Genomic DNA, 27,301 nt, shown 5'->3' with positions numbered 1-27,301 from the left:
ATGTGAGCTCATTCTGAGGGAGAAGAAATATTTGAACTGCACCAGTTCAGAATTTCCAAAGCCACCAAGAATTTAAAAAATAAAATCAAGACCAACATCACTGTTCATAGCATTACATAAACTGAAAGAAGGTTCTGGCAGCCACTAGAAGCCCACTGCGATGCAGGCCTGCTTCACCTGACTGTCATCCCTGGCTGCCATCTCCCTGAACACCATATTACTTCCCGAATCTTCTTCCATCCGTTTCATGGCAGCTCCAACCAAACCAAGTACAAAAAGATGACAAGTCTCATCACACTAAATACCAACCCTTTCTGCCCACTCCTTAACCACAGTGTTACACTCCCGTTTATCCACCTCCTGCCTGCCATTTTTAGGCAAGGAAAGACCAATCTATTTTCCTCCTCTAAGGAAGCTTCTCTTCTCATACAAAAACCTTCTTCAGTCCCCCATCCCTCCTCCACTGCTTTTACATCTTCTCGGACTGCTTTGCCAGCTGTTTTCCCAGGACATGCTCTGAGGCTAGAGCACATGAACAGCAAGACAAACTTCCTTGAAACTCTGGAACATGCTTTATCAGCAGTGGCTACAGAAGTGCAACCCCTAACTCTGTCCCCACCCTCAGACACAGCTGATGGGACAGAAGCAGTCACTCAAGCCTCTCTACCAGAATAGCTCTTTATATATCTCTTCCCTCCTTCACTTTTGATGAAACCATTTTGTTGCAATATCTTCAGAAGGAACATCACAACGTCCTTCGCCTGTTTTCTACCAATGAACGTCCAGTGTAAGTATTGCTATTTCCTTTGCCAAATCTCATGCTTTTACACAATGACAGCAGTAAAGCATCTGCACTACACTATGTTCAAAAGTTTTCACTCTCCAACTGCCTAGCAGAAAGCCATGTGCATTGCAGCAGTGCTATACTTGCTGTGCAATGTCTTTTATAGATACTGAGACAGGATATTCACTGTGCTCATCCCTAATCTATTCAAACAGGTCACTCAAAGTTCAGTGTTGCACACACCACCGCCAGATGGGGGATTTGGAATACAGTATTTTCTCAAGTACTCTGAAAAAGCATGACAAAGGCAGACCTCAATCAATGTGACTACCTATAAAAAAAAAAAGTAGATTTAATCAATGCAATATCTATGCCAAAGTCTGAACATTTAGCCATCCTGATATAGATTTATATCTTCAGTTGTAATACCATGTTAGTGAAGTACTTCGCTAATACTACACCTAATGGCAGGGGTAGGAAAGAAGTGGTCAAAGAAGATTGAGATACTTCAGCAGCTAGCACTGGGTCTGTAGTAAAAATACTTTAGTCTCTCCAGCACACATGATGGGGGTAAAGACTTGCCAGCTGTAATTCTTCCACACCAGAAGAACAGAGTTGCTGCTCATTTTAACAGGGCAGTCACAGAAATGAACATGTAAACAGTTAAGCAAAAAAAAACCTGCATCTTTTTAAAGTCTTAGAAAAAAAGCTATTAATGGGCTCCTTTGCAACTTGGGTGCATATTTCTTTGCCATTTATATGATAGAAAACTGTCAAGCTGGCTGAATACACAAACAAGTTAAACAGAAAACGGTCAGTCCCCTCTCATGTATTCCAGTTCTTTCCCAGAGCAAGAGGAAGAACAGGCTGGGTTCACAACAAAACACCTACTGAGTGTTTCTCACACAACTTCTCTTCGGAAAGTGGCAGGACTCCATCTTCAACTCCCATGTATGTCAAATATATAATTCAAAACACTTCTTCCAGACTCTAACTTTGAAAATCCAGCATAGGACTCATGCTATTTCATCTATTATTTGCAGATGTTAAAAAGAACACCTCTGCAGATCAAATATTAAGTCTTTAATTTGTCTTGACAGGTTTACAACAATTAATAAATTGTAGTTAGGAGCCTTACCTCTAAGAAAAGCCAGTACATTTCACTTGTAACACCATAAGCCAGCATAGCTAACAAGTACATTTACAACAAAGGCTCATTTTGATCACAAGCTCAAGCACTTTTGACCTTTAAAACATGACCTCTATTCAAGTCAAGATTGACTTTAAACTCATTAAGCCACTTTCTAGGACATACTGTGTCAGGGTACTTCATCATGATTTCTGAATGCTTGCCTTGAAAGAAACTTTCCAATAGATGATGCATGAGGAGAAAATGCCTGAGGTTATTCAGCTTTTTGGCTCCTTGATCAGACTTCTCAGAGTAATACAGTCATCACGAAAACATTCTGCAACAGTGATTCAATAGTATTTCAACGTTTAACTGTCAGAAGTGGATGAAAGCAGTATTGTGAAAAAGCTCTAACAACTGTTATTTTATGAAGTACTTTATCAGACATTACAAAAGCTGCAACCCTAAACAAACTAGTTTTCTTGCTTTTCTTGCATGGTCTAATGCTCCTTAGACAGAAGTTCCACTAGTAGGCAGCCATGTGAAATGATTCACTGCTGTTAAGGTGATAGCCACTTCACACTATACACATGCTTATTTTAATAATGTTACCCAAAAGGTTGAATGCTTCATACTAAATGTTTGGAAACCTAGTTTAACAAATTTGCATATTGTTTTCCTAAATCCTTGCTCAGCTAGTCTTGAGAAGAGCAGAGGAAAACCCTATCTGCAGCTTCTTCTACTATATCTGCTTCTGCTGCTCTACTACAGATGATCAAGCAAAGCTATATCACCCCTGCAAGGTGATCGCTCCATCGTATCACTCTGTGTCCCAGTATAAATCCCTGATAAGACCAGCTGATAAGCCAGGAACTTTGTTCACCTGCCTTTTAAAATCAAACAGAGATGCAGGAGATCTAAAGCCCACAACAAGCCATTCCTTCAGTGCTGCCTTAGCACATACATCAGCCAAGAGTTCAAAATTTTTTCTTCAAAGAATAAGACTGGTTTTCAGGCCTGTCAGAAGCATAAGAAGCTGTCATAGTATTTAGTTTATAGAAAGAGTTTGCTTCATCTTATTCTATTACTCTCTTGGTTAGAAAAAGGAGGGCTATTTTTATGTTTTGTTCTTAAGGCCTTCCAGAAGGCCAGAAAGCTATTTTCATACTGGTTTTATTTTCATCATATTTCAGGGCAACCAGGAAAAAAAAAATGCCAAAAGGAGTTTGCTCTTCCTTGAGAGCTCTGAAGTGGGAGGTATTCCACTTTCTCTCATTCCTACCCTCTGCTGTTCCTATAAGCAGAAGAAGGTTGATTATTCACATCCTGGGTTATGTGAAAGCCCACACAGCACACTTAGCATTAATTGTTAATCTAATCATGTTATCGAAGTACCGGCTAAGTAGGATCTTCACAGAAGTTATGATTCCTCCAGTGACACCCAGTTCACAGAGAGCACAAACAATAAATGGAGAGGCAGGCAAACTGCCTCAAGCAAGTGGCTTCTTTTGCAACATATGGATCTTGGCACTGGTGTAAGTCAGAACCACATCATACATGTTCCATCTTTGAACTGGCTGGAAACTAAAATATTGATGAAAATTCTGCACTGCAATCCTGTGCAGCAACAGCAGAGTTCAGCTCTGTATTTTCAAATCAAACAATGAGCTACAAGAAAGGAAGAGTCATTAGAACTAAATAGATCCAACTCTTTCAGCACTAAAGCAGAACCCAAACAAAAATTGCATCACATAGTCTTGTACCAACATACAGAATTTGGTCTCACTTTCACAAAACAGAACAAATACAAATAACAGCTTTGCTGACCCCAGTGAATGCTCAGTATATCAGCAGCCCTTCAAAGATTTCAGAGGACCTCTCAATTCAGCAGCTGCAATCTATTGCTTCTTCCTTGGCATTTCAGGTGATTAAAGGTCAATCTTGTTAAATCTTCAAGCTACCCCTGCTTTCCTACTTTTTTTTTTGCACTTCAGTGGGTAAGTTCAATGTTTTGTTAGACATCTTTACAAAGGTCTCAAAATGCTGTTTAACATGTTTTCCTAAGCAGCAAAATAATCTCCGTTGGCATTGCAAATACTAGTGCAATAATCTCAGCCAGTAAAAACCACAGCAAACAGTTTAGTCCCTACTAGTTTCAGGTACTGAAAATTTACAGATACCATCTTTCTTACTTAGTCTTCTCTGAGAATAAACAGCTTTTAAGGAGAATGAAAGATGCTAGAAAAACGTCAAGAAATCTCCGTGTACCCCTAGTTTCTCCTTAACATAGCAAGACTGCTTAAGCCCACAAGTAAATAAAACATTCTGGAATAAGTTGCTGTTTTAAAGTATGTTCTTTCTTATTACTTCTCACTAAGGAATACGATACATGCCACTAACCATCATGTGATATCGCTTTGACCTTGAGGAAGTGGAGAAAATGCTGGCATATTTCAGTCTTATGTTGAAATTGGAATCACCACAGAAGCATATTTATTTAGCAGCAACAGATCAAGGTCTCTTTCTGTGCGTACAGAAAGAAGCAAGGATATTAAACCAGCTTTATAAACTGAACACAAACATGTCTGTGTGGCATTAAAGATTTCAACTAAAGCATAAGCTCTCCCAAAAAAGACAGTAGCCATCCCAGTATTAAGAATTAAGCTAATCACAAGGTTAGATCAATGTTCATGGGAAGAAAAACAAGGGGAAGAGGACATGAACGGGAGATAGGAAAATATTGTAAAAGCATGTTATTAAAAATCTAAAAACCTGTAAACAGATACAGATAGCTCTTTGAGTGCCATCATATTAAGAAAACCAGACCACTTTCAATCCCTCTCCTGACACCTCATGTTCAACAAGTGAAAAGGGTTGATGCCTCATTTTGATAACATCCAAAAGAAAGTGCACCTCAAGAGTTATTGCATGCATGAGGCTGACTACACTATTCTGTAGACATTCATCAGAGAAATGGGAAGACCTAAAACTCAACTTCAGTCACAAATCCCATTCAATTCTGTTTCAAAGAATGAAGCTGAAACCAGGGGCCGGCATTCCTCCAAATGTGCAGCAAAGCAAATCCCACATGATCAAGTCTGAACATCATGTAAATGCAGACACAAATGAGTAAAGCACACTGTGCTTTCCTTGGGCCGTTGCAAGGGCAGTGATGCAATCTGCAGCTTGGAAGCTGTCAGGAAGGGAAGATGTTCCAGCTTATTAACATCCACCAGTCCTTCATGATATTGTTGCTTTGTTTCTTTAACAGAGAAAAAGACATTTGATATGGTGTGTGTACAGACATCTGTTGTAAATCATGCTATTTACCAATCCCAGTGCAGCCTATTTGACAGACAGACTTGAAAGACCCTCCTGCCACAAAGCACAACTTAGGATACATATGACGCTGTGAAGTTTTCCATAAGGCTAGTAACAGGGTGCCCTGTGGGCAAGCATGACTGGCATGCAGTGGCATCTTACATGCTCCCACCCAGCCTTGGAGACAAGGTCCATACCCTACATTCAGTGGTACTCTATAAATTCATCCTACTTTGAAGCCTCCTGTCTGGGGGACGTTTTGGACAACTGCAGTGAACCACCCCCCTTTCTTTCCTTGCTCCCACTGCTTCTCCCTGTTACTCCAAACTCTAATGAAGGATTTATGCTCAGTTATGTCCCCAGCATAACTATGCCATAGCAGGTCAATTCCTGTGCACTGAAGGATGCTTGGATGCAGGAACCACTACAGTTTTTATTGCCTTCATGCACCTTTTATTGCCTTCACGCACAATTTCTGCCTTTGGCCCTAGAAGAGACAGTTAGGAAGCAAAATGATAGGGGTAATGAAATGCATTGGGTTTAAGGCAACTGAACTTATTACAAGAGTTTTATACTTTCTTCTTACTGCACCAAATTTTGTAATGCTGCTATCTGCTTTGATGTCAACCACGTTTTAAAAATAGTTAACATGCTATAGATGGCAGAAAAGCTTGAGTTGTCAGAGTAACTTTATCACTTCCCTTGTAGGGTAAATGCACCACCAGTAACTCAAAAGCTTTAACCATGCAGGTGGGAGCAGTAAGAGTAAGAACTGGAATCTGAGCTCTCACCTCTCTGCCTCACAAAGCAGGTAGCATACCTCCTGCACCACAGGCATTTATAGCACATCTTTACAACCACAAATCTGTGAGACTTCATCTCAGGGCAGGCTAGCTGTTTGTCCCCTGGGTAGCTAGAAAATTAAGCATGCAGTTAACCATTATCCTGCCAGAATAAATCTGTACTCAGTGCCACAATAACAACCCACTTGTCAACACTTCTCAATGCAATTCTATTTGAAACAAAAACCTGCAAGGTTCTCTTCCCTTCAAGCTGGTAAAGCTGTGTCACTTGCAACTAGTGGTGGTCTCTGCTTCTAAGCCAAAAGCTGCCTAGCATTTATAGTCACTGGAAGCCACATGATACCTTTCCTAGCACTTCAAGCTCAAGAGCAGCTCCATTCATACTCTTGAGGAGATTAATTCACAGCCCTTCACCAAGACTCAAATTTGTCAGGCTCAAAAATCTCTTTCACAGCTCTCAATCTCTACTTCTGAAAATTATTCCAGGCCTTAGTTGATGCTGGTGTGCAGTAGGTACATTGAAATACCTTAACTGTTCACAGTCATATGCTGCTGCTACTGCAAAAAACAATCAGTATCTCACCTCTATTTTTCTCTTAACACAAGGCTAATTCTGAATGCATATAACTCTGGGCAATTACAGCAAAGACATTTTGGGCTACCATTTCTCTTTGTACAAACATGAATGGGTAACTCACTGAATTGTTTTAGCATATACACATGCACTGGTATCAAAGATTCTCTGACCACTTAACATGATTTGGAACTGCAAAATAAAAACCTTGGCAAGGAGTGTTTTCTGTTTGGGTTTTAAAGGAAACATTCCTTCACACATGCAACAGAATTAGTTTAAGTTGTAATAACTCATGAACACATACCAATTCATGAACTCAGTTGAAAAACAGATACATCTTTTAAATACCCCAAAGAAGATCTTGGCTCACAGAACCTGTTCCCCTGATAGTTTTATATCTGGGATTGAAGAGATTTCCCCAAAATCTCTCTTCCTGTTAACTACAGATGGTGCAGAAGCACTTGGAAGATACATGGGAAGCTAGAAAACAAACAGTAAAGTTCTGAGAGCTATTTTTACAGTCCTCCCTATCTCAAATGACATGTAGAGAATCTGAGGGTTTTACTTGGCCCTGCACAGGCCTGCACGTGCCTATTTCTACTTCTATCAGCAAAAGTAGCAGAAGCAATTATGGGAGGCTGTCACACTATCAGCTTCAAATAACAGTAGCTCCAAAACATGAAGAGACGGCATCACAAATATCCAAGCTTCTGCAAGGTGCATACATGCGTTTATCAACTCTGGGACGCTACTATGTGCTACCTGTTAACAAATCCTTGAATTTAAATGGAGGTAAGTAGAAAGTCATCTCTCAAAGCACATGAAGCACTGAAAGCACAGCAATCAGAAGCACCATATGGTTCACACAACAAGATGCACAACCCTGCTACTTAACAAGCTTGGTTTTAAGTGTGATGGTATGTTGCATCTTTCCAAGTTCTAAGTCAGCAACCAAATCCGTGACAGAAGGCTCTCAACCTTCTGATGGTAGCGGACACTGTGGTTTCTGCAGTAGCTGTATATACTAACAAAGGATTCACATGGTCTGCAGTGTGCAACATCAACAGCCAAAGCACTTTCTAGCATTATTCCATAGTGATGCTCGCAGTACAAACTGTCACAGCGCTCCTTCTCCAGTCAGCAAATTAAGGTATTTGCAACCAAAGTGATTTTTAAGGGAACCCAGACTTATATCCCTCAGCAGCTGCCTTATCCCATAAAGTGCTTGCCTGAAGTAATTGGAAAGAAAAAAACAGATGCAAGGTCACACCTACATAGCCAGTCAGCACTGATTGCTTTTCCAATCCAGAACAGAACATCTAGTAGCACATTGATTCTTCTGCAGATCTCAACTTTACTGGACTAATTTTAGAACTTCTATTCCCAAAGCAGTAGCTAAGCAAGTTGGAGGGATGTGGATTTCTAGAATCCAAAGCTACAGCAAAAAGTCTCCTGCTGTAGAAGCATGTTTCTTGTAAACATTTGATTTCTTGTATACAGTACAGTGAGATCCCAGCAGCACATGTCTATAGGTTACTTAGCAGCAGCAGTGGTCTACAGAAAGCAGTGCTAAAAGAGTCACCCAGTTGCTGCCTCACCTCTTCTGATCTATGAAGAGCCATTCACACCTTTCCACAGCAGTTTCTGCAAGAGCCAGAATAAACACTTCTTCCAAAGATCAACAGCTCTCCAGGACATGGCAGTTGGGAAAGGAGGATCTCGGCATGTGAAAAGTACACTCCTGCAAGGGAGCTGTTAAAAAACAGATTCCCTCAGCCCAGATAATTCTCTCATCCGGTCCAAAGCAAACAGACATGTGACCACATAACAAAGCTTTTTGAATGCTATACCAGAGTTACAGCAAAGTGGGATACAAGTAAAGCAGAATGCATCACTTGCTGGTCAGTTACACCAGCAGTGCTCTATGCAACCGCAACAACCCACAGTCCAGTGCAGGTGGCATGCTGTGACACAAATGCTATGATTCGTTCCATCATGAACATACAGGTTAAGCAAAGACCTTGGCTACTCTCTGACAAATAGGAACAATGCTCTGACTTACCAAGCAGAGTCCAAACAGTATAGAAGGACCTACTCAAAGGTTAAGAGCAACACTTAAGTCCTTCAACACTAAGTAAAGCATAAAACAGTGTCCTTCCATACCAGTTATTGTCACAGGTTCTTGCCAACAGCGACTTCATATGAATTGCTTCAGCAAAGTGCAAACCTTGTTACTTCTTATATCCATAGCTGTGCTCCTCCCTGCATGATTTGGCCCCAAGCTTTCCTTTACCACCCCTCCAGATGTGGAAATTTTGGTCAGTGATGTGCAAGAATCACTGCCATCCTCCCCTAGCAGCCTGCTTCAATACTCCTTGCTGCAGTCCGTAAGGTATTGCAATGATTCAGCTAGTAGTGATATTTTAGTAAGGCTAACTCAGGTTACACCTAATGTTAACTAGGAGCTTCTCAGGATGCAGAACGAAGTCATCAGTCTGATCTGACAAGCAGCTAGTCTTAGGCTAGTCAAATAGGCTTTTGAGTTGCACCACAGATAATTCTAGTTGCAAAGGGGAAGGTGAAGGGGAAATGAAAGTTCAATTGGCTTTATTGCTGAAGCTGGACATACAAACTACACCAATGAGAGGGCAGAGCATGAACTAGCTTAAATTTGCTGCTTTTCTACTTAAAAAACCCAACAAAACAGTTCCTTTTACAAAAGGGTTGTGCCTCAAAGAAAGGTGGAAAACTTTGGGAAAGAGAACCAGCTCTGAAGTGGTTGTACTGTTAGCTTCAGTGCATGCTATGGGATAATTGCCATATGCTTTAGTCTCCACAATACAAAGGTCACATCCATCATTACTCAGCAGCATTATTCCACAACTATACACACTGAGCAATGACCCATAACACATGCACAAATGACCTCAACATCCCACTGAACAGGTCAATGCATCCTGTACAGAAACTAGCACAAAGGTTTCTCTCTCCTTCAGATTTTACTCTTTAGACTTTTCATATGCAAATGAAATCCAAGCAATTATTGGATTGATTGATATCACCAACTCTTGCATGTGAAAACTCTGGCATATATGTACAACTGTATACCTGGAATAAAAAAACTATTCAATTCAATAGCCGACAGTTTGTCTGTTAGGTAAGTAGCCTTGAAGACAGACATAAAACAGTGAATATACATGCTGATCAATACCTCTATGCAGACTAAGTTATAACAGCCAGCAGCTAAGTAGAGTTCTTCTACAAATGTCATCCTATGAAGAATCTATATTTGAAGTATTTGACCTCTACATACCCACTGCCAGCCATGCTCATTGATGCTTTATTAGGCTTAAGGCAGACAGAAGTAGATGAGCCAAAGTTCATAATCTACCAAGTGTTAGTAGACTACCACTCCCAGAAGAATGACTATTGAAAAATCCATACAAGCCATTATCAACAAGTATCCTAACCTTTTTTACTTTTAATTAGCTAGTTGTACAGCTATCCTACAATTTTACGCATTTACCTCCAAGCACAAAAGCTTTAAAGATTTCTTGTACTGAAGGAAATAGACTTAAAATAGAGTATTTGAGTAGTGCTAATTCACTCACGAGCTACTGAGGCTGCATGGCTGCCACAGCTTTACTCATGAAGAAACAGCAGCCCAAAACCTGCCAGAATTCACATGTAGTATCAAGGCTTTTAAGACCCCAACACCCGGTCAGGAAAGCAGAGTGCTCCAGAGCAACCCTCCATGATCCCACAGTCCTGACCATTGGACAGCTAGAGCTTTATATGATGCTACAGTATTGCGAAACTGTTCGCTTTAACTCAAGGCAGTTAAGCACTTCAGGGTATAACCTTTTAAGTATATTAAACCGCATGTACATTTTTACACAGTAGCTTCCAACTGTGATCTCATCAGCAACCAATACTGCACATAACTATTGCAAACTAATTTAACAAAAAACAATACAAAGAAGGAGGCAAATTTTGGAGCCTAAAATAAATGATTTTATTTCCCATTGTAAAGAAACTGGAAAAGAATTAGGATTTACATTTTCAAAATAAAAAATGACTTCCCAAAAGAAGTTTTCTGGATAGTTTTTCTTCACTGTGTCTTCAGTGTCCAAGCATTGAAGATAAAGCTTCAGTTTTTTAACACAAGTTCCTGTTGTATTGAATGGCTGAGTAAGAAAAGTAAAAAAAAAAATAAGACGAATGCTGGCAGTACTGGTTATGAAATTGTAGCATATGCTTCATGAAACGTTTCACCTAGAGAGATACAAGGTTAGCAAAGTGAGGCTTCCCATGGTTCAGATTCAAGCTTACCATTTGAGGGTATAATTTCCAAGAAGCCAAGAAAAATATCTGCTAAATTATGAATGATTATAACCCTAGCCAGCCACAACAGGTTTACTGTAAACTTGATTTGTATTATATGGCAAAGCTTCAATCAGTTTTAACCCCCTCAAATCTGTATTATTTACAAATGCACATCTGCAAAGAGATAAGCAACAGCAAAAGCCAAACTCAAGGCAGAATCTGATGCCCTGGGTGTTACAAATCTTGGGAAAGGAGGGCATTTTTACTATTTTATCCATTAAAATTAAGCTAATCTTGAAACTGAAAATTCCAGCAAATAAAACTAAGACTCAGTTTCAAGTTTTGGAAAGCAAGCATCCTTTATCAGGCCTGGGCAACTTGCAAGAGTCATCTCCATCACATGCAAAAAGACAGAATACAGTCGCAGAATACATTTCCCAGTTACAGAAGCACAGAATCACTAGGTTGGAAAAGACCCACTAGATCATCAAGTCCAACCATTCCTATCAAACACTAAACCATGCCCCTCAGCACCTCATCCACCCGTGCCTTAAACACCTCCAGGGAAGGTGACTCAACCACCTCCCTGGGCAGCCTGTTCCAGTGCCCAATGACCCTTTCTGTGAAGAATTTTTTCCTAATGTCAAGCCTAAACCTCCCCTGGTGGAGCTTGAGGCCATTCCCTTTTGTCCTGTCATTTGGGAGAAGAGGCCAGCACCCTCCTCTCTACAACCTCCTTTCAGGTAGTTATAGAGAGCAATGAGGTCTCCCCTCAACCTCCTCTTCTCAAGGCTAAACAACCCCAGCTCTCTCAGCCACTCCTCGTAAGACCCGTTCTCCAGCCCCTTCAACATCTTTGTTGCTCTTCTCTGGACTCTCTCCAGAGCCTCAACATCCTTCTTGTGGTGAGGGGCCCAAAACTGAACACAGGATTCGAGGAGCGGTCTCACCAGTGCCGAGTACAGAGGGAGGATAACCTCCCTGGACCTGCTGGTCACGCCGTTTCTGATACAAGCCAAGATGCCATTGGCCTTCTTGGCCACCTGGGCACACTGCTGGCTCATATTCAGTCGGCTGTCAACCAACACCCCCAGGTCCCTCTCCTCCAGGCAGCTTTCTAGACAGACTTCTCCTAGTCTGTAGCACTGCACAGGGTTGTTGTGCCTCAAGTTCAGGACCTGGCATTTGGCCTTCTTAAACCTCATCCCATTGGTCTCTGCCCAGCGGTCCAGCCTGTTCAGATCCCTTTGCAGAGCCTCCCTACCCTCCAGCAGATCCACACTTCCGCCCAGCTTAGTGTCATCCACAAACTTGCTAAGGGTGCACTCAATGCCTTCATCCAGGACATTGATAAGGACAATGAACAGGGCTGGACCCAGCACTGAGCGCTGGGGACACCACTTGTCACTGGCCTCCAGCTGGATTTCACACAATTTACCACCACTCTCTGGGCCCGGCCATCCAACCAGTTTTCCACCCAGCGGAGCATTCGCCTGTTCTGTCCAGAGGCTGACAGTTTCTGAAGCAGAATGCTGTGAGAAACTGCGTCAAAGGCTTTACTGAATTCCAGGAAGATACATCCACAGCCTTTCCCTTGTCCAGTAGGTGAGTCACTTTGTCATAGAAGGCAATCAGGTTAGTTTGGCAAGACCTGCCTTTTGTGAACCTGTGTTGACTGGGCCTGGTCCCCCAGTTCTCTTGCATGTGCTTCATGATCGCACTCAAGATCACCTGCTCCATGACTTTCCCTGGCACTGAGGTCAGACTGACAGGCCTGTAGTTTCCTGGGTCCACCCTGAGACCCTTCTTGTAGATGGGCACAACATCAGCCAGCCTCCAGTCCAGTGGGACTTCTCCAGTCTTCCAGGACTGTTGGAAGATGATGGAAAGGGCTTTGGCCAGCACATCCGCCAGCTCCTTCAATACCCTTGTGTGAATCCCATCTGGCCCGATAGACTTGTGGGTGTCTAGTTGGGCTGGCAAGGCTCTGACCACCTCCTCTTGGATCACAGGAGCCTCATTTTGCTCCTCTAGCTCCTGGGTTTGTACACAGACGGAACAACTTTCTTTACAATTAAAGACTGAGGCAAAGAAGGCATTAAGTACCTCAGCTGTCATCATCCCCTGTCACTGTTGTTCCTTCTGCGTCCAATAGGGACTGTATGGTCTCCCTAGTCCTCCTTTTATTATTTATATATTTATAGAAAGATCTTTTGTTATCTTTCACAGACTTTGCCAATCTGATTTCTAGCTGAGCCTTAGCCCTTCTGATTTTTTCTCTACACAATCTCACTTCCCTCCTATAGTCCACCCAAGAGGCCTGTCCCCTCTTCCAGAGCCCACAAACGTTTCTCTTCTTCTTGATATCACTCAAGATCTCTCTGTTCAACCAAGCTGGTTTTTTCCCCTGCCAGCTTTTTTTTCTGGAACATGGGGATGGCTTTCTCCTGAGCTGCTAGGATTTCCCTTTTTAAGAGCTCCCAGCCCTCCTGGGCTCCCTTGCTGTTGAGTACTGTCTCCTGTGAGACTTTGCCAACCAGCCTTCTGAAGAGATCAAAGTCTGCCCTCTGGAAATTTAATGCTACTGTCCTACTAACCACCCTCTTCCCTTCACCTAGAACTGAAAACCCTATCATCTCATGATCGCTTTGCCCTAGGCGTCCACCTACTGCCACATCCCCCACAAGGCCTTCTCTGTTCACAAACAGCAGGTCCAGGAGGGCACCCTCCCTTGTTGGTTCATTCACCAGCTGTGCAAGGATGTTGTCTTCCACGCACTCCAGGAACCTCCTAGACTACTTCCCTTTTGCTCTATTGTACTTCCAGCAGATATGAGGAAAACTGAAGTCTCCCACAAGAATGAGAGGCATTGATCTAGAGATTAACCCCAGCTGTTTACAGAAGAGCTCCTCAGCTGCTTCTCCTTGGCTGGGTGGTCTGTAACAGACTCCCATCACAAAATCTACCTTCTGGTGGGCTCCTCTGGTTTTAACCCACAGGCATTCAATCTCCTCATCACCACAACCCATCTCAACAGTGTCCAAGTCCTCCCTTACAAAGAGGGCTACCCCGCCTCCTTCTCCTACCCTTCCTATCCTGCCTGAAGAGTTTGTACCCCACCATAGCTGCACTCCAGTTGTATGAGTCATCCCACCACGTTTCCGTGATGGCAACAACATCATAGGCTCCTTGCCCTATGACAGCTTCCAGCTCTTCCTTCTTATTCCCCATGCTGTGTGCATTGGTGTAAATGCACTTCAGCTGAGCTGCTGAGCCTTCAGCCCTCTTAGAGGGAACAAGAGTTCATTCCCAATTGCCTGGTAACTGGAGTAGCTAGTGCCAGAGTGCCTGTATCTCCCTTAGCACCCCGAGGTGTGTTCTCCCCCACTTTCTGTGTGGTGAGGTACTGGTGGTCCTCACCAGCACACCCTCTCCGAATCACCATTGCCCCATGTCCAGGCTCGTTCCTGTCTAGCCTGGTCTCAACCCCCTCCCCCTTCACATCTAGTTTAAAGCTCAATTTATGAGCTTAGCTAGTTTTTTAGCAAGGGCTTTAGCCCCCCTAGGAGACACATGTGTCCCGTCCTTAGCAACAAAGTCTAGGGGTGCGTGAGCCACCCCATGATCAAAGAAGCCAAAGCCCCTTTCCTCACACCAGGCTTGGAGCCAGGCATTGTGATCAAGGGGTCAGGAGAATCACTGCTGGCAAGAGCAAGGGGATAGAGTGCAGCCTTACACTGGAAAGAGAAGCAAGCAAGTCTCCACCTAGCTTGTTGAAAGGTTATGTGTGTTCTGCCATCACAGGAAATCTGTGTCAAACTTTGGTTTTATTCAGAGTTCCTTCTTGGTTTGTTACAACTTGCCTACTTGCTGGCTTCTGGCATAGGAATAACAATTAGTCTCCCAATGCAGCCTTTTCTATTACTATTATCACTGACTTATCTTCCTGGCTTTCCCCCCTACCCCAGCTTCCCAGGGCTACTTGTCAACCTAAACCCAAGTTCTCCAATTTATTTGAACCATTTAGTGATATTTCACAAGGAAATCTGAAGTTATTTTTACAGTTGATGTTCAATTAACATGCTGTGAGTTAGCTTCCTTATATCCATTTTCACATAGGTTCATGCCATTAGTGGCTTTCTAGAAGAAATGCTCCTTTAGCTCTTTCGGCAGGTGATGGAACTTTGCAGCCAGATTAGTCACTCTCAGTGCTGTTAAGTAGCTGGAAGCATTTTTAGATCAGTTTGGAAATCTGGCCATGAACATTACCAGTAGATTCCAGTGCTTGCTACTGCATGAGGTGGAAATAAGTGCTGCAGTGTAAAGTGCCTTGTGCTTCCTTTGCCAAGGGTTTAGATTGTCATGGCTGTTGTGGCAGCCAGTGCTGCTGATGTCCTCCTGTGCTGCAGCTCACTTGATGCAGTGTTTGTTAGGTAGGAGATGGTGGGGGTGGTTAAGACCTAGGTGCCTTCTAAGAAGGACAGAACTGTTGTGGAGAAAACAAAATAAGCTTCTCACTTCAGAGCGACCTGTTGGGATAATTCAGTTGCATCATGGGACTTTGGCCTGAGATGGACTCTAATGTGAAGACAACCTGGCAATGAATACATATGAAAAACCTTGCAGAAATAAACAGAAATGCCTATGTCTCATAGCTGTGTAGCCCCAGCCCTGCTTCCTCAGAATGCAAATAATGCCATTGGTGGTGTGCAGGGACCAGGCTGGTGGTAGGAACATGCTAGGGTGGTGAAAGCATGCAGCTGAGCTCTCCCCAGCCCTGAACCTAGTGAAACAGCAGCAAGGGAAAATTTATCTCTTTTTCACTGCTCAGATATGGCCCTCTTCATGTGCTTGATTAGGAGTGAAAGGTGTTGACATGCTCTGTTCTGTGTTTGCACAGTTACAGTGTTTTCTGTCACAACTGAGCCTGAACAAAACTGGGGACTCTAGGAAATGAGATGGCAGCCTTGGAGGGAGCAACAAGGTTGTAATTAAAACCGCAACAAAACAAGGCCAGCTCAGTGTAAGGTGCAGGCTACCTTGACAGCACACAGCAGGTCCTACTCTTCAGCTGTACTGGGTGTGCCACCTGATGGATCTGCTTTTGCTGCTGCTGAATGGAGGGGTTCCACCTGTGCACTCACCCCTGTTCCCCAGCCCTTGCAAGCTTTTTTTCTGTTTGTATAGAACTTGAATGCATGGAGACAACTTTTTAGCAATTTGGGATGCTATGGATAGTAAGGACAATAAATAGAATGAAATAGTTAAGATAAGGTGAGTTTTTTTCAGTTGGCTCGTGGTAAAATGTCAGCAGATATTGTTTCAGCTAATCAGCAGTGTGTAAACAGAAAGTGTTTTGGCCCTCATTAGAAATTATTAAATACTGAAATAAGCAATAAATAGCAAAAGACTGGGGCATAGTGTGACTGGGACAGTACTATGGCAGGAATTCTATTTTTTTCTAGCCATACTTGTAATCAAAATATTATTTTATAGCAGCTCTGCATTTTGAAATGCCAGAGTTAATTAAATGGGTGAAGAACATGTGCTTTCAGCTGTTTCTTAGATCACTGTTTGCACACTTACTTCCTGTAGCCCAGCTTTAAAGAAAACTTGCCAAGTTTAGCATGACAGACTAATCCTGTCGCCAGTAACTGATGCTTCTGCAAATACCTTCTGTGCTAGGCACAGTATATGTTATACATATGCAGCATAGGAAATCGTTTTTTAAACACAATGAGAAGACTTGTAATATCTGCAGAGGTCACAAGTGGTTGAATAGGGTGTTGTATTTGGTACTGGAGAAAAAACATCTTCAGTTAGATTGCTGCCCACCCTCCTCCCACAAATCACACATCTGATAAATTGAGTTGTTGGTTGCCCATATGCAATTAGATTTTTTTATTTTATGTCTTTAAGGGGAGTTTATTGCGTACTTTAAATTAGAGGAAAATTGGTAGTATCCACTATACTTGAACTGTTGAGAATAAAATCAAAAATAAGCATTGGGAGTAGGAATTTTCTCACTTCAAGTAATGCATCCATGAGTACTTCTGACAGAAGCTGTCTAGACGCCACACCAATGCATTACCAGTATTGGTTGGGAAATTCTTCTGTTGAATAACAAAGTCTTAGAATGGGCATGAACAGCTGGGCCATGAGTCTTAATGTCTTATTAGATTGATATAAGAGGTAGCTAAGTGTGGAATGAAATATTGATTTAAGCTGAAGTAGTTACATTTTGTCTAAGCAATTGTGTTTTTTTGGAAGTTAGACAGAATGTCCCTCTGATAGCACATTTATTTTCTGAGAGCATGTTTTCTTTGAGGCAGTTTATTTCCCAGACACTGTTCATCCTATGAAAATGATAACATCTTGTGTGAAGTGTTATACGCGCTGAACAGATGTCTCTTCTGTAAACACCTCTGTTTGGAGTTTTTGTGTTATCTCAATGGCAAGGTCAAGCAGAGAGGTAGAGCCACCTCCAAATTAGCATGAGTTTTGACTGTTGCAAAATTACATAACTTCAAAATTAGACCTTGAAAAGTAATAGGATATGCATAAGATTTCTGGCAAAACTTATGCATATGCATGTAACATGAAAGGTTCATGAAAGGCAGTTTTTGCCAAACTAACCTGATCGCCTTCTATGACAAAGTGACTCACCTACTGGACAAGGGAAAGGCTGTGGATGTATCTTCCTGGATTTCAGTAAAGCCTTTGACACAGTTTCTCACAGCATTCTGCTTCAGAAACTGTCAGCCTCTGGACAGAACAGGCGAATGCTCCACTGGGTGGAAAACTGGTTGGATGGCCGGGCCCAGAGAGTGGTGGTAAATTGTGTGAAATCCAGCTGGAGGCCAGTGACAAGTGGTGTCCCCAGGGCTCAGTGCTGGGTCCAGCCCTGTTCAGTGTCCTTATCAATGTCCTGGATGAAGGCATTGAGTGCACCCTTAGCAAGTTTGTGGATGACACTAAGCTGGGTGGAAGTGTGGATCTGCTGGAGGGTAGGGAGGCTCTGCAAAGGGATCTGAACAGGCTGGACCGCTGGGCAGAGACCAATGGGATGAGGTTTAAGAAGGCCAAATGCCAGGTCCTGAACTTGGGGCACAACAACCCTGTGCAGTGCTACAGACTAGGAGAAGTCTGTCTCGAAAGCTGCCTGGAGGAGAGGGACCTGGGTGTGTTGGTTGACAACCGACTGAATATGAGCCAGCAGTGTGCCCAGGTGGCCAAGAAGGCCAATGGCATCTTGGCTTGTATCAGAAACGGCATGACCAGCAGGTGCAGGGAGGTTATCCTCCCTCTGTACTCGGCACTGGTGAGACCGCTCCTCGAATCCTGTGTTCAGTTCTGGGCCCCTCACCACAAGAAGGATGTTGAGGCTCTGGAGCGAGTCCAGAGAAGAGCAACAAAGATGTTGAAGGGGCTGGAGAACGGGTCTTACGAGGAGTGGCTGAGAGAGCTGGGGTTGTTTAGCCTTGAGAAGAGGAGGTTGAGGGGAGACCTCATTGCTCTCTATAACTACCTGAAAGGAGATTGTAGAGAGGAGGGTGCTGGCCTCTTCTCCCAAATGACAGGACAAAAGGGAATGGCCTCAAGCTCCACCAGGGGAGGTTCAGGCTGGACATTAGGAAAAAATTCTTCACAGAAAGGGTCATTGGGCACTGGAACAGGCTGCCCAGGGAGGTGGTTGAGTCCCCTTCCCTGGAGGTGTTTAAGGCATGGGTGGATGAGGTGCTGAGGGGCATGGTTTAGTGTTTGATAGGAATGGTTGGACTTGATGATCTAGTGGGTCTCTTCCAACCTGGTTATTCTATGATTCTAAAACCACCAGAAAACTAACTCAGCAAGAGAGCTACTAATTTCCTGCCAGCATAGCAAGCTGGCTCAGCTGACTAAGGGCAATCTCTTACAACTACACTATGGAGGCAACAGGAGCATGCAGAGGAGGAAAATCTTCTCTGGCAGCAGTAAGACACTTGCCATCATAAATATGTGGCCAGGGAACTGCTCTGCAGTCAGAAGAGGAAGATAGAACAAAGGAGGCAATGCTTGCTACAGCAAATGGGACAGTTTAGTGAACAGGAAGTAAAATTGTGATTCTCATAACACACCAAGGACAATATCATTGGCAACTAGCTGCCTCATGACTGCTAAATAGATAGCTGTTAGTGCCACACAGCAATGGCAGGAGGAGCAGTGTATAAACAAAGTCCAGGGCACTGTTTTATGGTTGATTCCCAACTGAAGTAGACTGGGTTACTCCATTTTAAAAATCCTATGGTTTGTCACTGCACCGAAGTTTCCCAGCTTACACGACTAATCAGAGTTCAAGTTTCCTTTTCTGTACAGAAACTCCTAGGAAAGGGGCTAAAACCACTATGATCAGTAAACATAGAGCAGAAACAAGGCACTCCCCAGTCGTGCCCAGGGCAATAAATGGAATATGATAGACATGTTTGAAAAATTCTGACCAAACTGAATGCACATTTTGACATAATAGCAGCACTTCAAACTACTCTAAAAGCACAAGGATATCACACCTTTTCTTACTTAGTAATGATGAAAGTATTGTTGAGTATTTGTTTACATAATTAAATGTACAGAGAGTACATTTTCACAAAGGTGATAAAATCCTCGTGCAACTGCAAATCAATGCTTCAGAGACTGTCACTTCAAGAATGAAATACACTTGATGAATGTGTTAGAGGAACTAAACAAAGAGCAGAGTCCAGGTTATCTTGCTGCCCTGCCTATGCTGGCCACTGAAACACTGGGATGATATGGACCATTAACCCAGCAAGAGCCCAGACGATTTTCTGCCAACTTAGCAAACTGAGTCACTGCACAAGCACTACAGTCAAGAAGGGAGCACAACCACACAGTTGGGAACAAAACAATCTCCTAGTCACATAAGGCTGGCTCAGCTTCTTGCAAAACCACACCCTTAGGTTTTAGCACCCAGCTCCTACTTTCATTGAAGATGGTCACCAGAGTAACTGAGATGCCTTGATTATTTCAAATTATTCTGTGAATTAAACGTTTCACATTGGGCATTAGTTTCTCATACCAAATGCTATGATATTCCAACATTCAATTAATCCAAGTAGCTCAATAAGTAAAATTAAAAGTCACTATGCTCAATAACACAACAGGCCTGAACTTCCATATTCAAAGGCCAGGTATAAAGTGCGCTTTCATTTACTTACCTTTTTGCTTCTTCTAAGTGGCACAGATACTCATAAGCAATGTTCTGACGCCTCCTCTCATCCATTTCCTCTGCTGAAAGCCTTTCATCATCCATAATAGCTGCAAACAGAAATCCATACCAAGTTACATGTGAGTCGGGTGATTCTGAAAGTAAATTTACTCAGAAACCAGGCAAATTACTGCAGAAGAGAAATTAAAATAGCCATCCCTCCTCCTCAAAAGAGGCCTTTTATAGCACGGTGCACAAAGATACTTAGAAGATGCTGTTCTCTGCAGTGAATTCCTCAAGTTTCAGTTGCTCAAAAACAAGTGTGAATTCATCTTTGTCACTGACTGGTTTGCAGGCAAGATGAAGCACTAACATGTGGAGCTCACAGATTTTCAGCTTACACAACCTCAGAGAAGACTGAGGACTCCCGCGTGCAAGCTCAAAGCAAGGGGCCGATGGATCAGCTCAGTGATAAGCAGAACCTCAGTAGTAGAGATGAGGACAAGACACTGCAAACATATCACAACCAACTTGGGAACGAGCTGCAGTTTCAGCAACCTGTGAGAATGCAGGCAGAGCTGCCTCACAGTGATGGGGTGGTGAGGGCTGTAATTGAATGAACGAGTTGTGGTATTCACACCCAGTTTACTGCTGCAACCACATCACCTCCCATAAAAGCACCCTCCCAGCCGCTTAAGGATGTCTCTGTGCACATCTCCAGCTGCAAACAACCCTCATTATTAGTATCTACTACCCCAGGACTGATCTCCCTTTATTTGTAGGGTACAGAGGGCCTCTGGGAGCAAATCTGCAGTTCTTCCAAGTACTTCTAGCAATCTGGAGTACTATACGGTAGCACTGACTTCTGAGTTTGTGAGGTTTTAGGAAACAGACTTGAGCATAGTTACCAAAATTACTCCCATCACCTTTTGTGTTACAGAATAAGCCCATGGCTGCACCAGTGAACCAGAACAAGGCTTAGCCCTTGCTGAAGGGTAATGGCTAAGAAGAGACCCTCTTGTAGGAAGATCAGGTTCCTTATCTGAGCTACTGTGCACCTGTGGGCAGGCTGGCACAGGCACATGGGAGGGGACGGAAATGCAGGGCTGGGCTAACGGCTTTCTGCCACAGCGCTTGAGACAGTCAGCAAAGAACATCAAGATGCATACTCCGTAAAAAAAACCCAACACACAGGCCTCCTCTTCTCAGACACTGAGACACTTTAGTTCAACTGCCACACAAATTGTGCATGCTACAAGCAAGTTTTTCAGTGTTTTCCCTACACTTGTCTCATGTGGTAGTGGGTAAACAGCTTGAGGCAGCTGACACAGGTAACTCAAAAGGCACTATAATAAAGCAAGAAGCTGAGCTTTACAAGTACACGCATACATTGAAGGTTCTACCTCAAAGGACAGCACAGAAGCAATCCCAAAGGCACTTACTGAGGATACAAAAACTACACTACCCAGCTGTATTTTGCACTGATGCTACTACCATGCATTTGTTAACATATCATATAGCTTCTTCAAGCTTTGTAATTTGTTTTACTCACCACAAACATTAACACATTTCATCTTCCTTTGTTTTTAAGATGGCTCTTCCTTATCATCCAAACATTTCATACACTGATAAAACAAATGTGTCTTACGCTCAGTCATTTAAGTCTGGTAGCTCAAATAAACATGACTCATTCTAAAATGAGTTCTCAGTTACTGTAGTCAGGTCACCACTTGTTATGAACCAAAACAGTCTGGAAGCAAATACAAGATGCAGGTGGTAGCATATTCATTATGGCAAACTGGCCATGAAGGCTGCTCTGCTGCTGCTTTTGCCCATGCTTTTGTTGGCATATCCAGGACAGGCTGCTCCTACTCACCGATACAGTTCCTGTGCTGCAGAGGGGAGCCCAGCTGACCATCCTGTAGTGGCCTATGGCCCAGCCAGCTAGGATGGGGCAGCCAAAATCCCACAAAGCCTTCTTCCCTCAAGACATAGCTCCCATGCCCTGCTCCTCTTAGCTCATTAAATAGCTATTTACAGCTGCTCTTCTGGCACAACTCACCACAGCTATAAGCAAAGTAGCAAAAAAAGACAGCTTCTGTTTGATAGTGAAAAAAAACCACACAACCCATTTGATAAGCATCAGTCTAGGAATTTAGCTGAGTAACACTAATGCTTTACAATCTAGCCCCGGATCTACACATCCATAGGTGCCTCCCATCCTCAACAAGGAATCCCAGATCAAGAAGTCCTGGCCACTCTCAGATCCCTCATTAAAATCAATTGCAAAGATTGACTGAGAGGGTAGACATAATTGACAGATACCACAGGTTTGTAATAGCTCTGCTTAGGAAAACACTCTGATAATGTGAGAAAAGGGCAAGAGGCAAGAACATGTAACTTGTAGACACTGAAAAGTGAAAAAAACAAATCCCTTCTAGAAGGGATACTGCATCAGCAGATCACAGGTGGGAAATCCACTTTCTTTCCTGCCAGGGCCAAAGCATCTGATCTGTTTCTGGGCTGAATATCCAAGCACTGAAAACACAGAGCACAAGGAGTGGTTGAGTCACCTTCCTTGGAGGTTTTTAAGGGACAGGTGGATGAGGTGCTGAGGGGCATGGTTTAGCGATTGATAGGAATGGTTGGATTTGATGGTCCAGTGGGTCTCTTCCAACCTGGTGATTCTATGATTCTATTCTATGGTTCTATGATCTGTGCTGAGCACGTGTCACCTTCTTTAATCCCCTCTGTTTGGAGACTTTATCTAGAATGGGTAGATTAAGTGCTCAGGGATATGGTTTAGTAGTGGACAGGTACGATTGGACTCGGATGATCCCATGGGTCTTTTCCAACCAAACAATTCCATGATTCTATTCTATGAGTGCCAACACCTACAGTGTTTACACTGGGAGGAGACTCTTGCAACACCAGTTTCTGATAAGACCAATTACATCCCTTCCCCCTCCACTACATACTGGCTTCAAAGCAAGAGCGTGATCACATCAAATAAGCAGTTGCAGGCACTTCTAGAAATAGCAGTTACAACCTCCAGGATAGAGGCAACCCCAGGACTGAGCTACAGAAGAAACTAATTTGAACACTTTTAAAATGGTGGGTCCTTAAAGTCTAGTCTGCTATAACATTTTTTGGCAAATGCTTCAGCCTTTGACTAGAAACCTATATATAACTTTCCACAGCTTCAGAAAAAAAGCCCTATGAGTGTATTCATCAATCCAGCCACACCAAGTTCAACACACAAACACTTTTGGTTTGAGGACAGAGAGCTCAGTCTTTCTGCCTAAAAGGGAAATTATTAGTCAGAAAACCAGGAAGGTTGATAAAAGAATAAACACATTTCTGCTATATCAGTAACTTCTTGATAGTGCTCAACTCAAGGGAAGTGCAGCAATGAAGGATGCTACAGGGCAGAGTTAAGCAGGACTGAGCTACACCTAAGGACTTCCAGCCCACTGGTAAGGCCTAGCAAGATCCAGGCAGAAAAATGTTGCTGATGAAATATCCAAATGCTGCAGAACAAGGCACATGGATGCTACATGTGAGCTATACAGGAAAAAGGTGTCCAAAATAATATCTGAGTCAATTCATCAATTTGACTTTTGATTTGGAATTAAGAAGCAAAAATTAAAAATATTCTCTCAAAAGAAAATGTTGAGTATTTTTGTCCTACTAATTGCACTAACAAATATGCCAGGGTAGCAAGCCTAAAAGCTCTCCATTTCAAGTCATTTTAGATGTTGGAACCTATTAGCCAACAGTCAATACATACAAAGAGTGTGTCCTAAGACACCATGTTGCTTCATCATACATATTCCTTCATAGAAAAACACTAAAGGAAGAATGTGTAGGAAACACTCCATGGAGCTGTCAGAAACATTAAATCTTAAATTACTACACCTAATTTTGCACAAGTATGAGAACAGACTTATGCTGGCACTCAGTATGATGCAACAATAATCAACCAAGCAAATTCTTCCTACAATTAAGTAAATGGAAATAAAGTCACATTCTATTAGCAACTTCCTACAGATTCTCAATCCACACAATTCTCACTAAGATAAGTGTTTACCAGGGAGCACTCATGAATTGAGAGACCTGAGCATCTTGCATCAGCTAACATATTGCACTTATATCCATCTTTGCCTGAAATATTAATATTTCTGCCTTGTGTCACCTTCATGGAAGCAGCATAAGAGCAGGCAAGGCTGTAGTTAGGACTAGTGGACATCTGGGATTTGATTAGGGATTGTAAAATCTTTCTGATGCACCCTGATCCAAGACAGCCTCTCCAGTTTTTGGCAAAAACATAGAGCTCTATCAGCGGCTGACCACAGGGCTGCCAACGCAACCCAAGGCATTCCATATGCCTACAATCAACACTGCGCAAGAGGCATTTACTGACTGTGACACAGATATAGCAAACAACATGCAAGCACTCTGACCTTCTGGATTTGAGCAAGTTTTTAGGAATAAGGCCACCACTTCTGAAGCTGTAATACAATTACCAAAACTAGTGCTGAGCCCAGATGCACAAGACCTGCGGAAGCCATGCCCTTACTAACAGTGTCTAGAAAGAGATTCCAAGCTTCACGTTCACATAAGACAGGCTCAGTTCACACAAGAATTTTAACAGCAAGTTATGTAACTCTGAACTTGGGCAACATTTAACTATCACAACCATTGCAAGGACTTGGGAGATCCCAGGATCACAAAGACAGTCCACAATACCAGAGCTTACCTGATCTCTCCTATTAGTATGTTTACACTAGAAATGACTTTAAATAAGGGGTTTTACAAGTCTAATTTGCAACAGTTTTCAAATGCGTCCATAGATCCATGGATAATACTTTTAAATTAAGGTACACTTGAAGCACCTGTAACACACAACCAAGGAGCAAGCTAAGGAAAAGTAATTTTGTTTTAATTTCTCCATGCAAATTTATGGACCACTCTCAAAGGCAAAATTCCAAGTTATTCAGAGATCATTCCCCAGAAAAGCAGTTTGTTATCTTAAAAAAACTAAGGCTGGACATCCCTTCCCCCATGCAAAACATACAGCAGCATTTAAGGCTTCCTCATCATTCATTTGCTCTCAGACACATGACTAGCCATAATAGTTCAAGAACAGCATGTGGCTGCTCCTAGAAGGCAGACGCTTCAACAAGCTCTTTGCTACAGATGTACCAAAAGACTTCTTCTACTGAAGAAGGCAAAGAAAGGAACAGAGGCTTTCATTTCCCAGGGCCAATCTCCCTCCACTTCCTGTCACCAGGGACTTTTTCCCATGGAAAGTGAGACAGGAGCAAGGAGGAGACTCTTTTGGCACAGGAAAGCTCAAAACACAGAGGACAGAACAAAATCTTCTTATGGTGACAGAGAAGAGTTTGTAAAGTTAGGATTGAGGGAGAAGAAAGATACATGAACAACTACTGCAAAATGCTGGGATAGAAGTTTTTCAGCATATTTAAATTAAGCATTAGCTGAAACACATTTGGCCGTCTCAGCAGTGTTCTGTCTTGGCCATGCAGAAGGCAAGGCAAAACAGTGCTCCAGTTCACTGGTGAGAAATTCAGCAAATCCTGCATATACCCCCCTCACATCTTCCCGCCTTCTCCACACAAGCCTTCTCCATCCCCACACCCCTAGTATTAGTACACTGAAAAGCATCTAACAGAGCCATGCTGTAATAGTTGAAAACACAAAAACAAAAGCTAAGCCCCTTTAGCACAAAAACTGACTGAGGCAATAGCCAGCCCCAGTGAAAGCTGAGCCCTGTACAACAGGCTTTAGGCAGCATCCCATTTATGTCTGCCTGTACCAAGAAGACGAGCTATGAATGTGAAGCATTTACCATCACACTTCAGTGCTGCAGCCTCAAGAAAAAGCTAATTGCGTTTTAGACTGCCAAGGTGACTTAAAAACTTAAATTATATGGCAGCATATAATTACTTTGTCCTAGTGTGAAAGAGGCCAATAAATTCAGTGTCATCTTTTATGCCTAGTAAAATTTGTACTTCCAGGTGCTCAGTACCTGAGGAGTGCCTGCCCAGGGCAGTTCAGCTCCACAGTCACTCCTAGGCTGGCAATTAAAGCGCTGCTGCTGCACCAACAGAGCATCAGCCAACTGCCATAACCAGAGCAAGTTTGTGAGGACATGCTCCGAGCCAGGCTGGCTGCTACCTGAGATGCTTTTACCTGCAGTGGGGCAGGAGCTTACAGCACCACCAGTCAGCTGGAAAATGTGAACAGGATTGTGTATACAGATACCATAAAAACACTACTCAAAGTCAGCGGTGGAAGGAGTTCCTTTCCAAGCCTCCACTTCTGATACAGACTCACAGGTACCTAAAGCAACAACTTATTAAATATGCAGAAGAAAATATGCCAACTTTAACTATATGAACAGGATAACTTAGCAGGCTACTAAGAAAAAAGATGGCTTTACAGCACCAAACACATTACAAGCATCCTGTTAATTTTTACTACCTACATGTCTGTTGTGCTGGAAGACATTTATCTTTGGAAGAAAAATTCAAAGCTCCTACAGACTTCCTCTGACAAAAAGCACAGTCATAAGCATCTAGCACATCGCACAACAAAGAAAAACAGATGGCCTGACCCTTTTTCTGTGACTTTGGTTAAGGGAATTCAGTCCATCCCTTCAATATTTGCTTCAAGAAAGGGCTCTGGACAAAGGCAAACACTGCAAGCGCTCAAAAACCTACCACAGCTATGACCCTGAAAAGCAGATTCACTTGAGACAGTAGACTAAGATACTTTACTAAATTATGAGGCTCTTCAAAACAGCGTTTTTTGGAATATCTTTCCAACACTGCACTACTCTCTTCCTTTCTTAATAATGTCTATGTCTCCTAATCTAGTTATTACTTTGTCCAAACATTAAGGCTTAGATACTCAGACATACACAATCTTCTGGCCAGCAGACAGACATTTGGTCTCAAGAACCACACAGGATCCACAAGGCCACTGTTCTGGACTCAGTCTCATAGCCAGACACTATGCAAACAGCAATAAGTAAAAGGACACCCTGACAAAGTTAAGAATGTTTGGTAAACCCATCTTTCACCTGAGCTTTCTCACACAGAGCTTGAATCCTGTGTATTTATTTCCCCAAGTACTT

At 42.7% G+C, this 27,301-nt stretch overlaps 1 protein-coding gene across 4 annotated transcripts in view; it reads right to left on the bottom strand.

Moving 5' to 3' along the window:
• The window catches only part of IQGAP2 (IQ motif containing GTPase activating protein 2), a 134,174-nt gene that overhangs the window by 90,896 nt on the left and 15,977 nt on the right, over positions 1-27,301 (bottom strand). For all 4 annotated transcript variants that reach the window (XM_069880715.1, XM_069880717.1, XM_069880716.1 and 1 more), the window contains exon 2: positions 20,150-20,249. In XM_069880715.1, the coding sequence (XP_069736816.1) occupies positions 20,150-20,249 (100 nt within the window). The remainder of the gene's footprint in view (positions 1-20,149; positions 20,250-27,301) is intronic.

The sequence above is a fragment of the Phaenicophaeus curvirostris genome, chromosome Z, assembly GCF_032191515.1.
Source record: "Phaenicophaeus curvirostris isolate KB17595 chromosome Z, BPBGC_Pcur_1.0, whole genome shotgun sequence".
Lineage (NCBI taxonomy): Eukaryota > Metazoa > Chordata > Aves > Cuculiformes > Cuculidae > Phaenicophaeus > Phaenicophaeus curvirostris.
Note: the sequence above shows the minus strand (reverse complement) of the source record. Positions and strands in the feature narration are given on the sequence as shown.